We start from the raw sequence: 14,930 nt of genomic DNA, 5'->3' as shown, positions 1-14,930 counted from the left end.
ACGATATATCCAGATTATAAGTTCTCAATATAATCACAAGATTAATTTCCATTGAATGAATTACACTTATATCTCATATTGCAGTTAAATAGCATGGTTCTGTCGGCAAGCTCCAGAGGTGGTTATAATATGCAGTATGTATTATGGATACGTATTTGTTCATGGTATAGAATAATATAGAAGTCCTGGCTTTTCGAGCGATACTAGTTGTATGCCTAGATGATGATTATGATACCTCCATCCCTGGCAGAGGGTTAGAAGTACCATCAAATGGGCTTATTCCCTCTGGTTCATACACTATGGACTGGGGATGGCTCAGGGGTTCTTCCGATACCAATCACACTAGATTTTCTAGTTCTTTGCCTTAAGTTCCTCCAGAATTGGACGTTTTCTGGGTCTTGTCACATGAGCACATACTCAAACTTAGTGTTTTGCAGACCTGTGGGAGCAAGAACTACATTTTTGGTGGTGCTGGGCAGCCTGCATTTGGAAAATCACCAAGAGATCGGCATTTGACATTTTCAAACATTTTGTGCAGGACATTTGGTATGGCGGCGTATCCTCCGATAACGGAATAGGCATTCGACTCGTATCCATGCATAAGCAAGGTGGCAACGTATTGGAAAATACTGACTGTTCCCTCTATATACCACTGTTTCTCTTATGTTCCTACAGGAAAACCATAAGGGTTAAAATAATAGATGAGGAGGAATACGAGAGGCAAGAAAGCTTCTTCATTGCTCTTGGTGAACCGAAATGGATGAAACGCGGAATATCAGGTGTGAGACAGCTACCCCCCCCACCCCTTCCACCTAAAACCAAACCAGTTACGGCTTTTATTCATTTTTATTTATTTTTTACTTTGGCTTTCCCTGCTCCCGCTCCATAAAATCAGTTCTGTTTTCTTTTTTTCCTCCTGTGTATTCCAGCTCTCACCCTTTTTCGGTCATCTACTTTTGAACTCACATCCATCATCCTTGCATTCTTCGCAATTATTTCTTTTGCGCCCCCTCCCTCCCCACCCTTCATCATAATCAAATTAATTCTTGTCAATTGTTCTTGATCTGGTTGACTGTAACAGTTTTATAACGCAACACATGTCAATGATATTATATGACGCATGGCTTATATTTGCAAAGATGTTTTATTATGGGGAAATTGAGTGGTTACATTACCATTGTTATATATAATTCATTAGAAAAAAAAAATATTGATATTATTGAGAACATCATGTAGAGGAAATCGTACACATTTGGCTGATTTTTTTTATAAGTTTTTGATTTTGAAAGTAGTGTATCACCATTTTTTTTTTTTACATTTTATAATCACATTAAAATAAAGCTTAAAATAAGTTAAAAAAAAGCTAATGATCGGTACAAAACCCTTTTGAAATTATGGTACAGATATAAATGTCCAATTCCAGGTAAGTGACCCCAAACAGTAGTGTGTGTGTGTGTGTGTGTGTGTGTGTGTGTGTGTGTGTGTGTGTGTGTGTGTGTGTGTGTGTGTTCTAAGGCTCTAGAACACTATGATACATCTAGACACATCCTGAACTCCTAAAGAAGCACACTTGGGATTTATGCAGATACATTCGCAACAACCCCCCCCCCCAAAAAAAAAAACCCAACACATTTCCCTTTAACTAGGTCATGGACTTGCTCGCTCCCCAGCAGTGTCATTCTGTATGTTTAGTCACACACTCTGATCTCGATGCAATTTCCTCGCTGCCTGACATAATCACATAATCTTTTAAACCTTTGCCATTTATACTTGTGGAAAAGTTAAAAAGAAATAGAATAAGCTTCGGCTTCCTTGGACCTTCACGTTTAGGTGATGTTTATCATACGTCTCCGAACACTGTTTAATCTAAAGAACTTGTAATTATAGTAAGAAAATAACCACAAAAAAAACTGCTACAGATTTTCTAGATCTCTTGAAGGCATCTTGGCTGTAGTCATCGCACTAGTGACCATCGCACTAGTGACCATCGCACTAGTGACCATCGCACTAGTGACCATCGCACTAGTGACCATCGCACTAGTGACCATCGCACTAGTGACCATCGCACTAGTGACCATCGCACTAGTGACCATCGCACTAGTGACCATCGCACTAGTGACCATTGCACTAGTGACCATCGCACTAGTGACCATCGCTGTTGTTATGTAGCACCACCAGCACAAAGCCCTCTTATGGCCAGCATAAGCTTCTACTGAAGTTACCAAAATATGGAAATTGGCTACTTTCGAAAGACTTTTATTACAACATATTTAAGCCCCTTCAATGCATATGGTAGCTGAGTGGTCCCTTTAAATTTACATGGTGCCCCCCCCCGTGTAAATGCATAGAGGGGTTCTACAGAAGCCCCCATATGCATGAATTTGACCCCCCCAACTATCATACGTGCAGGAGATGCATTCAGACCACCATGCACATGTGCAGAAGGCACTCCCATGGGATTGTTTTCCTACCAGTGATTGGCAGCTTTAAGTAGCCAATCAGTGGTGAGTAGATATGAAAGTTCTTCCGAAGTACATTCCATTGCATTGCTTGCTTAGGCGGTTCCGTGGGACATTGGTCTCAATGGCCAAAGGAGAAAAAGAACTTCTGACACTTGTGACCCCCCACCCCACCCCTGGAAGCCCAGCTGAGCCAGACATTGAGCCTGAGTGTACTCTTGCTTACCCAGCTCCATTTAATCCCTGTATAAAGGGAATGTTGCATATTATCATGTACTTGAAACATATTGTGAAGGTAGTGATTATGTTTCCATTCTGCGTTCTGGCCCTCCCTTGATGTCTGACAATGTTGTTCTTCCAAATCTCCCCTGCAGATATTTTTTTTCCGAGTCTGGATTCTGATTTGTATGGATGCCCAGACGTAACGGGCAAACACCAGAATATATTAACTTACAATGTAGGTTATTTGAATCAGATCGCCCAGCATAAACACTTTAATCTTTCCTCTGTAAACATTATTATTTTGGATACATAGATAGACACACTACAGCTGCGATACTTCCATTTGGAGATTTTTAATACCATCGAGACATAGAATCATAGGTTCAGCCCGTCTAGTCTGCCCATTTTTTTCGCAGTACAAAATATAACTCAAAAGTACAAACTAAATAATCAAAAAAACCAAAAGTCTACGAAATATTTCTGGTGAATTATATTTATCGGGACTTCGCTACTCTTGATTTCTGGACAAATACACATCAAATTGGATGGCAGATCAGACCCACTGCCCATTTCTTCCTGCTGTAAGGACCTTAATCAGTCGTCGGTCTCGTCTTAGATTCAGGAGCCGTATGTCTATCCCATGCATGTTTAAATTCCCTTGCTGTATTACCCTCTACCACTTTTACTGGGAGGCTGTACCATTGTCTACCACCCCCAGCCTCTGACCCTCTTGTTTCCGATTATGGCGTATAAACTTCGCTCCTGTACTTTGTTAAACCCCTTTATGTATTTAAATGTTTCTATTCCATCCCTTCTCTCTCTTCTCTCCCCCAAGCCGGACATATTGAGGCCCTTTAGTCTCTCCTGATCCTTTTTATCCTGCGAACATTTACTATGTTAGTAGCCGATCGTCGTCCTATTAGCATATTTAGAGGCGCTGTCGGGGACAGCAATACCTTCCGCTTTCTGCGTTGGCGGAAGTAGCAGCACACAAGAGGTTTTATCTCATAGCGCTAAAGAAAAGATACAGAAAAGATTCCTCCTAATCATACACGCTAATGCAGCATAACCCAGCTGTTCCCAGGAAATTATCGATATCGGAGATTATTTTCAAGGCCCATTAAATGTATCCATTATTGTGATTTTCTTCCCCAAGGAATGTTTAGCAGCCCTGCCTAAATAACCGTAAGTACGGCTCGGTTGCAGAACATCCTTCAGCGTTCTGCCTGCTTATTGTTTTGTATTCAGCTTGTAAACCAATGCAGGCAGGCAGGCAGGCAGACGGAAGGAAAGTCTTTGCAGTCAGTTTTGCCGAAGCGAGTGAGAACGGAGACTTGAGTTTCACGTAGGCTAAGCACGTAGAGAGTATTAATGTGAGCTTCACATGGGTGTCAGAGCTTTGAAGAGTATACAGACAGCAGTGTGCCGGCAGTAGGTTCCGTCGAGCAAGGAACAATTGGAATATATCTGGTCTTTGGTGCTAAACTCGGAGCAATCAGTATAACCACCTCATTTCTCCAAATGTAGCACTTTAGTTCTGAATTGCCTTGATAAATATAGCAGGGTCCCCCGTACACTTGGGATTTGACCGTAAGGCTTTTTGACCCAAAGTCAGGGTAAAGGGTCTCTCAGGGTCACACAGTCTGGAGGTGGACTGGAAGACTCCTTCCTATTGTACACAGCTGTGCTCGTATTGTGTTTCTTTAAATAATGATAGCTCAAGGATTCCATGAGGACCGGTGTTAGAGCCATTTGGTTAAGCCATGTGTTGAGTCACTGCATAGAATCGTTACTCTCAGTGTCTGCTTGTTTAGAAAGTTCCCAGGTATGATCTGTCAGTGATGACACAGCTGGAGGGGAATACCCGAACATCCCCTCAGGCATTTTTATCACTTTCATTGTAACAGCGCTCACAATGAGCACTGTTTCATTGAATGTGCCAGCCAGTGATTGTGTCTTTTACTGACATAAGGGAGAACAGGTTGTCAACAGGCAGGTTGTCAACACAGAGGTGTGCTGCGATCATTAACCTGCGACGTGCCAAAGCATAGTAGAAAGGTTAGAAATCTCTGCTGGTCCTGACATCTCGATTTTTTTTCCATGGCATAGCCTACCTTAAGAGAACTTTAACAAAACCTTTTTTTCCCCAAATTTGTATTTTTTTGGTGGAGGAATGTGTGTCATGTGACGCAAAAGCAGTAAGCGATATGTAGTTGCCATAGAAACTATACAAAATGTTAAGTATTGGGTTCTGCTGTGCCCCATCTACAAAACTCCCTGCCCTCTCCCTAAGAGCATCAATACAAAATCAAATAAGGTAAGTATTTATCGAGCTCCCTTCGTAGAAGAGACAGACGCCGCGTGTTCCCTAAAGGACTGATAATAATCTCATTTACAGCGATTTAGACAGAAGGGGCATATTTCAAACACATAAAGCAGTCATTGGACCAAATGTCCTCTAAAATTTGCAGGGCATTCTAGGAAAGTTATTCTAAATCTGGGTATTATCACAAAAGGATAATCCAGATTACATCAAACTAATTCCATACATGCAAACCTAAATATAGTAAAAAAAAAAAAAATACTGAATGAGTAAAAGAAAGACAAATTGCTTGCCAAGAGTAAATAGGCCAAAACGCCGGGCTTTGTAAAACATGGAACAATGGTTCTTGGTGCTTAAAAATGAGATATTTCTTATTCATTTGCACCTTTTTTTCATTTGCACAAACTAATTGTTTGCGAATAAACGTCAACGGAGCTATTTTCTGTAGGGGTCTCTCTAAAAGCAGTAGGTAACCCCTGATGTTGAGCTCCTTGCCCAATTCTGTCTATTCACTAAAGGGAGAGTTATCAGGAGAGCTGTGTTTCAGCTCCTTGACTTCAACCCCAGCGCGCTTCTGCTCCAGGAAGAGCTTGGCTGGCCATGTATAATGTATAGTTAAATCAGCAAGATTTCTTTAGTCTCCTCGCCCATTGAATTACACGTTGTACCTGCCGGTGTTGGCCCTTTGTAATGAATAGTGAAGTGGGGGAGCTGAAACCACAACTCTCCTGCAAGCTCTTCTGACAACTCTCCTTATAGTAAATAAACCTTGCTTTTGCCTAAAATGCGAGACTGTCCTGAACACCTCAATGTGTAGGGCAAGCCATTAAAGCATTTTCCGTTCATAGACTAAAGACTTACATGCCTTGGTAGAGATTTTTATTTCACATCTGAGTGAGGATAGACCTTAATGCCCCAAGAGGAACACTTTTGTTTTAGGAGTGTGATTAGATGCATGGTCAGGGGAGAACGATTTACGGACACTTTCTGTGTGACTTTGTAATAGCTATGTGTGAATGAGGCATTTAGAAGAAGAGATCATTTGGTATGCATGCTATTGTGATGATGAAGGCTGTGATATATCTAAAGATTCTAAGTGCCTCAGAGAGAAGGACATATAAGGATAGGAAAGAATATTTTTGCTTGGCAAGCTGGGAATGCCTATGGTGGTTTTATCCAAGATGATCGTGGTGGCAGGGCATTTTTGACATCTTTGTGGATCCTGTTGGTCCATACGTTTCGATCACATTTGGTGCACATCACATTACCTGAGCCCCAAACACCTTATTTTTCAGTCCCTCACGCCAGTTTTCTCTCTTAAAGCAGAGGCTACGGGAAGTCTTACGATCTGAATGCCGGAGAGGGATGTATTGAGTGGTTTCTTTACCAGTTCCAGTGCCAGGAAGCTAATGGAGTATAATATTTCTTTAACGCATTCTGCCCCTATGCATTTACTTATAAACGTTGGCTGGTATTTAGTTCCTGTCTGGGGAAGACAGCCAACTTACCTCGAAGGCTGTGTAAGGGACTTTATGTCCCTGTGGCTAGACATGTCCACATTCTGTCACCGTGCTGTATGTCACCGTGACATTTCATTGTCACTGCATCCACTTCGAATCGAGTGTCACGTCTTAGCACCCTTTTCAGAAAAAGTTGCAGAGCTCGGAGACATAGGATCTGCGACAATGGGCGTTTGAAGATCTGTGGCTCTGTCGAAGCACTGTGGCCTTCATCCAACAGTTATAACAATACTTCTGCCTGTGCTTCAAGATCTACAAGTTATTGTAGACAGATTAGAAAGCATGAGTTATTGAGAGAGGTGCTTTGGTTCTTCAGGGTCTGCCCCATCATATAGACAACCTTGATTGCTCTCTCTCCTGTGTTTATATGGATACATGGTTTGCCAAGGCTCTGGATCAGGTAGGGTAGGAGGTAGACACATAGCCTATAGAGATTGGCTGGATGGCAATTACACAGTGCCCATGGGTCCAACACCTTACGTAGCCTATAGAGACGGACAGAATAACCTTAATACAGTGCCCTTGGGTCCATCGCGTTACATAGCCTAAAGAGATTCCCAGAATAACCATTACACAGTGCCCATAGGTCCAGCGTGACACATTTTGAACGGAATTTGAGCGATATGGCTCATGTCCACCCGCTTCACGAGCCAGACCAAGTCAGTGCCATCTCCTCTAGTGACAACGGCTTCAATAAATAATATAATTACAGTGATTTAATAATACATATATTTGGATTACAGTTTTTGAATGTCATTTGTTTTCTAGATTATTGTTCTTACCGTTAATGGACTGTTAGTAGGTTGCTGGAAAATAGCTGAATGAATCCGATGGAACCTTGACTGGAATGTTAATTATTTTGTATAAATTCGACATTATATTTAATATATCAAGCTTTCATTGCCTATTCTGCTTTTCTTTGACTGTGAAAGCAACACAGTAATATTTCCAAAAGCCTTAGACCCGCCATGATACCTTTTTTAAATGTATGGAGGCTTCTGTATTCAATGCTTTGGCAGAACAATTTCCTAATTTCATAATTACTAGGAAGAAAAATATGAATTAGGTAAAACTCGACACTATTGAGGAATTATTTTATTTGTATTCAGCAGTACTAGAAATATTTTTTCTGAACCTGTATTTAGTTACTAGTGTGTTATATTCAGTAGATTCAATGGAATTTTAAAGCCGAGTCACAGCATATATTTCCAAATGGGTCATGCCTACGAACATGCATGGGAACATCGGGACACATGTGCCAAGGGTGTGGCCAGAGGCGGGGTGGGTGTGAAAGAGGGTGGGGTCGTAGGTGAGGCCACTGTCTACCTTACCCTAAAACCTCTTTGCGGCATAAGGTGGCCGCGTGTGAGCGGGATAGCACAGACCTCCCTGGGCCAGTCAGGGGAGATCAGACGTTCTCCCCAACCGGCCAATGCTCCCACTGGCCACAAAAGCAGGACAAGGGGGTAGATACCCGGGGCAGCTGGACAGTGCCTGAAAATCAGGACTGGCCCATGAAAACTGGGACACTTGGAACAAATGTTGAAGGTAATCTTACAGGAACTTATACCCTATCTGAGTCATTCATGTTCGAGTTTGAGATTAATCTATAGCATATCTTGGTATCCAAATAGTTAAGTCTGTAAAAAAAAGATATTTTTTGGCTCATTATGTAAAATATAATATCCATAGCAGATAATGGTTAATAAATTGACCATAGCGCATGCATAACTCTCTTTCATGTGCATGTAACTTCCCATCTTTTTGCTTTATTCATAGAAAAGCAGATTATTTTGTATATGTTTTTGTTGGCTTCATTTTAATTTAATTCATATTTCTCTCTCTTTTTATGGTTTGTTCATAAAGCTCTTCTATTGAATCAAGGTAAGTTTCTTGGTGTTTTTTTTTTCTGTTTTTTTTTCTTTTCTTTTCTTCAGAATTCCATGTTTTATAATCTTTTTTTGTGGATCTAAATCCTTCCACGTTATTGGAAATGTAGGCAAAGCTTTTTTTTTAAGGTGACTTCATGACATTTCGATGCCTATTAATGTAACTAATGTGTGTAGAGAAAAAAAAAAACTATCCTATTTCTGGTAAACATCATAGAAAAACAATAATAAGTGAAGTATAGCTGTAAAGATAACACAATTTCAGTTTAGTAATATCATTTTTTTAGTAGTGATCAAGTCGGACTTAACGACTAAGAATATTTTGTTATTTTATGAATTAAATATTACTTTCACCGTATCTATTCACCAACGACCCGCCGCTACACTGTATCCACAATATATTCTTATATACAGAATGGGCATAATACTTGTGACCTTGATGTTATTAAGAGGCTTAAGAGAGGAAGAGAAAAGATTCTGTTTCAAAGCAAAGTACACAAGTACTCGGCCCCAATAACCTTCCTTCTTTCTATCTATTCTTCCTCCTTTGGTTAGTTAATTCGATTTAAACCTCTTTATTGATATTTTATTTGGCTTATTGAGAACTCATAATCTCTTGCCCATTTGGAGTCATGATTAAAACATTTTAACACAGACAGTGAGTCTGAAGTCTAAGGCTTCCCCTTAATACACATGGTGTGTCTCGGTGGTGGAGGTAGGCGCTGACCTTTTGGCTGCCACCTTCCCTTAAAGAATGTATTTCCTTCTCTCTGGCCCAGAAGAACCCCAGAACAGTGATACTATTAGGGTAATGACCCTTATCTCCAATGAGGGGGACTAGCTTAAGGTCCCCTGAATCTTTTAGGTAATGATGGTACTTGTGGTTGTCCACCATTGCTCAGAGAGCTATATTTATTGACATGAAATGACATGAAATGATACATTTCCCCAAGAATCGCTCCAGTTTTGCCTTTATCTAACATAAACTTGAAAACCATTATGTTTGAGATCTGGAAAAGATGCATGGTGGTCCAAGAAAGATATGGAATAGGATATGGATTTAACTTTAATCTTTTCTTCGACTTTCAGCTGCAGAGCTGGCAGAAAGAAAGGTTTCGGTTGAGGTGGAAGAAGCCAAACGGATCGCTGAGATGGGAAAACCAATACTAGGAGAGCATCCAAAGCTAGAAGTAATCATCGAAGAGTCTTATGAGTTCAAGGTAAATGTTGATCTGGGTAACCGAGGTGTTCTTTGGTTGTCCGAAATCCTTTGTTTTGTCGATAAGTAGAACCCACTTTAACAACATAGATAGGAACATATGTGGTACAGGAGTCCTGAAGGTTTACCTGGCCAGATTCTGATAGGGGGATAATTTTTTAATTAAAATATATCTTTTTTTTTTATAAAGCAACATTGAATAGTTTGAAAGAATGCTAATTCGGTTTATGACTTTGCCGTACATTCCGAAGGTCCAACCCCACCAAGTTTCTCTAGAAAGAAGGGTTGAGGAGCCCTGCATAATGTACGGTTAAAAAGTTCCGAGGCATTTGAGGGAATCATGCTTGTTTAGCTCTGCGCAGTGGAGGGTGAATTCTGTTCTTCTTACATACAAGATACTTACAGGGTTTGGTTCTTCAGAAAACACTCTTAGGTCAGTGAGCTGGAACCTCACTAAATCCACTATTTAGTGAACAAACCTCCAGAGACCTTTTGTAGGCTCACTCGACTGTGTAACTTTGCTTTTAGTTGACAGCTCTGCTTTAATGTCATGTTGTGGCCATCCATCAGTAAAACGACGATGAACAAAGTCAAAAATGCCTTAAATTCTGAAGATAAATATTTAATGTTTCATCTGAGAAATGATCCATTGACCCAGTTTCATATGCATTTCTCATAGGCGTAGTTGTGTTCATTCTCTTGATACGTAGTATCGTAGGGATGTGATGGAGTGAAAATGTTAACGGCCATAGAAAGTTCCTCCTTTAACAATTAAGATGAGTAGTAGTTGATGAGAGTCCTCCAACTTTTCCTACTATGATTAATGCAACTACTCAGAAAATGCATGGATTTATTCATATCAAAAATAATTCTCTTATTATCTTATGTTTGAAATGTATTTTTCTATTGAGGGAGTTGGCTATGTTAGATTACCTACCTACAAACTCACTTTCCACTAGACATGAATTTGGCCCTTGTTTCCAGTGGGGGGTGGTGGTGGTAGAGTGTTGCTCAGTGGGATTAAATGACTCGTTGGAGACCCTTGCCTTTGACATAGGTGACCTTATTCTCAAAATACAAACTTAAATAGCGTTTAAATGTTCAAAATAACAAAACTTTCTCAAACCTTCCCCCCATGAACTTCTGCTCCCATTTAAGTGTAGACCTTTTTCCCCTCTATTTTGTTGCATACGTTCTTCTGTTTCATTCTACCATTGCTGGTTCCGGCATTATGTGTTCATATTGTGTAGAACCCCGGACAGTATTACCCCTCTATGGTGTTCCAAGCTCATGTTTTTAAGACCATTTATCATGACTAAACCTCTATGCATTTCTCAAGAAAGTGTTACATTGTGTCCTGTGCCTTTCTGTAGAACACCGTGGACAAGCTAATAAAGAAGACTAACCTTGCCTTGGTGGTAGGCACTCATTCCTGGAGAGATCAATTTATGGAAGCCATTACTGTCAGTGCAGGTGAGAAGGTGACCTGGTGTGCGTATAGAATTGTAGGGTCATGCAGAGCTCCATGACTTTTTATATTAAAGCGCACACCGATCTTAATTAATCCTTGTCAGTTCTTACTCTATTTATAGACAGTCTTCAGTCTAACCTCCGGTGAGCTTCTAAGAAAAGGTGAAGGTCCCGTTGATTCTGCATTTTGCAAATGCATAAGCTAAAGTGTACGGTATAGTGTTATTTTTGAGTAGGGTCCATCTCACCTTTCCAAAAATGAACTTGACATCAGGTCTAAAATGCAAATATATAGGGGGTTATGCATAAAAACTGATTTTGGTTCAAAGTTTGAAAAGTGGTGTTTTCATCATATAACCGGTACACACTGTGGTCAAACAATCTTATTCGAATTACATTTATTACCCACTGACCACCCCAATGCAAATCCATAGCAAGTAAATCTTAGCAGGAATGTTGTTTCATTTGATGGTTTAATCTCAGAATAGCAGCAAAGAAACCTCTTTAGTTTTTACGAGAGCGACCTATCAGCACCTGACTTTGTATCACATGACAAATAAGGATTCCCTGGAAAATGATGTGTAAGGAAAAATTTGACCTGGCTAAAGATTTATTTTGGCACAGATGCCATTTATTGGTATGATATGTCTAGAAGCAACAAACAACAGGCCTTTGCTTGTTTCATTGGATGTTATTGGTTGCTATGGTGCCAATATTGGTTGCTATAGTGAAAAAGAATGGTGCCATGTTTGTCCTTTATACATAAGCCCCACCATGCTTTTATTTTCCTAAAATAGGATATTTTTACCCTTTTGTGGCAATATGGCATTGGATTCACATTGGGTGCGTTAAATCAAGTGTATCTTAAATTCTGTCATTAAAGCTAGCATTTTATATGGGGAGATTATGGAGCCCGGGAGCAGGGTTGGTTATCTCATTGACTAGAAAGGTGCATGCTTGCAGAATAATATTTAATTTGTCCAATGTTGACATAGCCGGAGATGAAGATGAGGACGACTCCGGCGAGGAACGCCTGCCATCATGCTTCGACTATGTGATGCACTTCCTGACCGTGTTCTGGAAGGTCCTCTTCGCGTGCGTACCACCCACGGAGTATTTGAATGGGTGGGCTTGTTTCATTGTGTCAATCATGATTATCGGCATCCTGACTGCCATCATTGGAGACCTAGCTTCACACTTTGGCTGCACCATTGGCTTAAAGGATTCGGTGACTGCCGTTGTTTTTGTGGCCTTTGGCACTTCCGTGCCCGGTAAGTTGCTTACCTGCTTTTGCTTGTCATGTAGCGTTATGCCTCCGTCTATCAAGAAGAGAGCACATTAAAATAATGATATCTCCACCATGTTTTAAGAACATTTTCAGGCTGCTGGTGGCAAGAGAAGGAGTTGTGTGGTTTGGTCCAGTTGCATGATGGTAGCATTCTATCTATAGATAACATGATGATTATTGTTGGTGACGCCATCGAGGAAAGCCCCTACAACTGTTTTAATGTCGAAGAATTTACATGGAAAATTCTATTATTATGGACTTTAATTAAAAACAATCTAGAATTCAGAGTACCAAAATTAAGTTTCCCATACGTCACCCAACACTTTCATTCTTGCCACCTGGCTTGTCACATCTTTTGAGACAACAGGGATTAAAACATTCTATTTGTAAAGCTATTTGATATGATTTACCTGTATGAGATAGTAAGATACCAAGCAACTCCCTTATTTGTTGAGAGACAAGCGTACATATGTTTATTTGAGAATAATCCTATACCTCTTATTTTGATTTCTAGAAATCTGTCTCCCTCATTCCCTAGCTTGTTGGTTCTTTTCCACAACGAGTGCATTTATTTTCATTTGATATTTTTCTAGATACGTTTGCAAGTAAAGTGGCAGCGACCCAGGACGTATACGCAGATGCTTCGATTGGCAACGTGACCGGCAGCAATGCTGTTAACGTGTTCCTCGGTATTGGTCTTGCGTGGTCCGTGGCTGCCATCTACTGGGCCTCCCAAGGACAGGAATTCCACGTGACTGCGGGCCCCTTAGCGTTTTCCGTAACCCTTTTCACTATTTTTGCTTTCATCTGCATCAGCGTCTTGCTGTATAGGAGGCGACCTCATATCGGCGGGGAACTGGGTGGACCCAAAGGGTGCAGACTCGCCACAATGTTTCTCTTTGTGAGCCTGTGGTTACTTTACATATTATTTTCGACTCTCGAAGCCTATTGTTACATCAAGGGGTTCTAAGTGGAACTGAGCTAAGCCAGCGAGAAGCCTGCTGCTTTTCGGCGGTGGGAGAGGCAACCCAGCAGAAAGAATGCCAGCTAATGGAGCAACATCTCTGGGACTGCCAGAGATTACAACACAATCCAAAGGACGCTCGGACTGGTATCGTTGGTTGAAGTGCATTTACAAAAAATAAAGTAGCGGTACTCTGAATACCCTGTCCATCAAAAATGCTGCAGCCAATCGAAACCGAACAGTACAGAAGATGCTCATTGAATACCAGTCACTTTTTTTAGGGTTATAACCTTGTTGCAACTTGCAGAATTTTGCTTTTTTTTTAATTAATTCATTTTAATCTTTTCCTCCCCACCTGAAGTGTTGCTTAAAAATAATTCGCTTTTGTATTTATTTTGTTCAATGCCAGGGGTGTCTTCAGGGGTTTTTTTTTTTAGGCCCCTAAAAAAAAAAAAGGCTTAGGGGCCCCGCGTCGTAAGTACAGTTCCTGAAAAAAAAAAAAGCATAACTATACAGAAACAAAGGAAGAAAATACTTGTGATCGCAAGTTTGTTAATGATGTGATATAAATTTCGGAGGAATCTATACCTCATCCTTCTGAGGTGGACCCTCAGACAAATGGGGGGGCCCATGGAATGGACATTTTTGGCTTAGAACATTTATCAAATTGTTTTCATTACGTTTTCCCAGGAAAGCAAGAAACGTAGAATGCCAAGGAACAATCGAAAAAGACCGGAAACATTTTATTTATTGTGCCCTTAACTACAAAAACACTATCAGAGATTTGAAAAGTGAGAGAAAAGTTATAAGAAGGATGAGAGAGGGATAGAAGGGAGTCTTCACAACTTGCAGTTTGTAAACCTTTGTACATACATAGCCTTTATCACACTTTTCATGTTTTTGGGTGGGTTTGGTGTTCCGAGTGTAATGGGTGACGCTCGGTCAGTTCCCACGTTACCTCTCGGTCAGTTCCCACGTTACCTCCGTGCATTATGATATAACCCACTGAACAATGCCGTAAAGACTAATAGTACACCTATATTTTTAAGATGGTGCACCATGTCTAGTCTTATGCTCCCCAAAGCTCTAGAAAAGGATTTTATTTCTATGTAAAGTTAAACTAAAGAGATCTTTGGATTTTTCGTGATTTGCTCCTTTTTTGCTCGCCGATCAGTTTTTTTTTTTTGCCCCAGGCTGTCACATCTCTCTATGTACCGAATGGCAAAACTGTATTTATTTTTTTTAAGTAGAAACAAATTTCTAGATTTTACTGCATCAAAAATGTTTCCAATACGCAGCTGAACACTTTCATTCTTGCCTCTTTAATCATTGATTGTGACTCAACAGGTTAATATGTAAGAAAAAAACTATATTTTGCGTGGATATATTTGACTTCATTTGTCCGTATGAGATATTAAGATACAGAGCAGCGGTCTTATCACGTGTGAACTGGTTCAGAGACCACCCATGAAGACAAAACGTTGATCCAAATATCGAGCTGTTGATGTGACGACCTGTCCTGTTCTTACACATATATGTGAGAAATGAGTTGTGGGCCATGTTGTGGCACCGGAGT

The 14,930-nt window shown here is 40.4% G+C and overlaps 1 protein-coding gene across 4 annotated transcripts in view; it reads left to right on the top strand.

Moving 5' to 3' along the window:
* The window catches only part of SLC8A3 (solute carrier family 8 member A3), a 68,407-nt gene extending 53,756 nt beyond the window's left edge, over positions 1–14,651 (top strand). For 2 of the 4 annotated variants that reach the window (XM_053475661.1, XM_053475662.1), the window contains 6 exons: positions 676–779; positions 8,391–8,408; positions 9,503–9,633; positions 11,006–11,105; positions 12,098–12,373; positions 12,984–14,651. In XM_053475661.1, coding sequence (XP_053331636.1) covers positions 676–779; positions 8,391–8,408; positions 9,503–9,633; positions 11,006–11,105; positions 12,098–12,373; positions 12,984–13,360 — 1,006 coding nt within the window. In that variant the 3' untranslated portion in view covers positions 13,361–14,651. The remainder of the gene's footprint in view (positions 1–675; positions 780–8,390; positions 8,409–9,502; positions 9,634–11,005; positions 11,106–12,097; positions 12,374–12,983) is intronic. The other 2 variants (XM_053475660.1, XM_053475663.1) reach the window with 1 other exon arrangement.
* The last annotated feature ends 279 nt before the right edge of the window (positions 14,652–14,930 follow it).

This window comes from Spea bombifrons, chromosome 9 (assembly GCF_027358695.1).
Source record: "Spea bombifrons isolate aSpeBom1 chromosome 9, aSpeBom1.2.pri, whole genome shotgun sequence".
Classification (NCBI taxonomy): domain Eukaryota; kingdom Metazoa; phylum Chordata; class Amphibia; order Anura; family Pelobatidae; genus Spea; species Spea bombifrons.
Note: the sequence above shows the minus strand (reverse complement) of the source record. Positions and strands in the feature narration are given on the sequence as shown.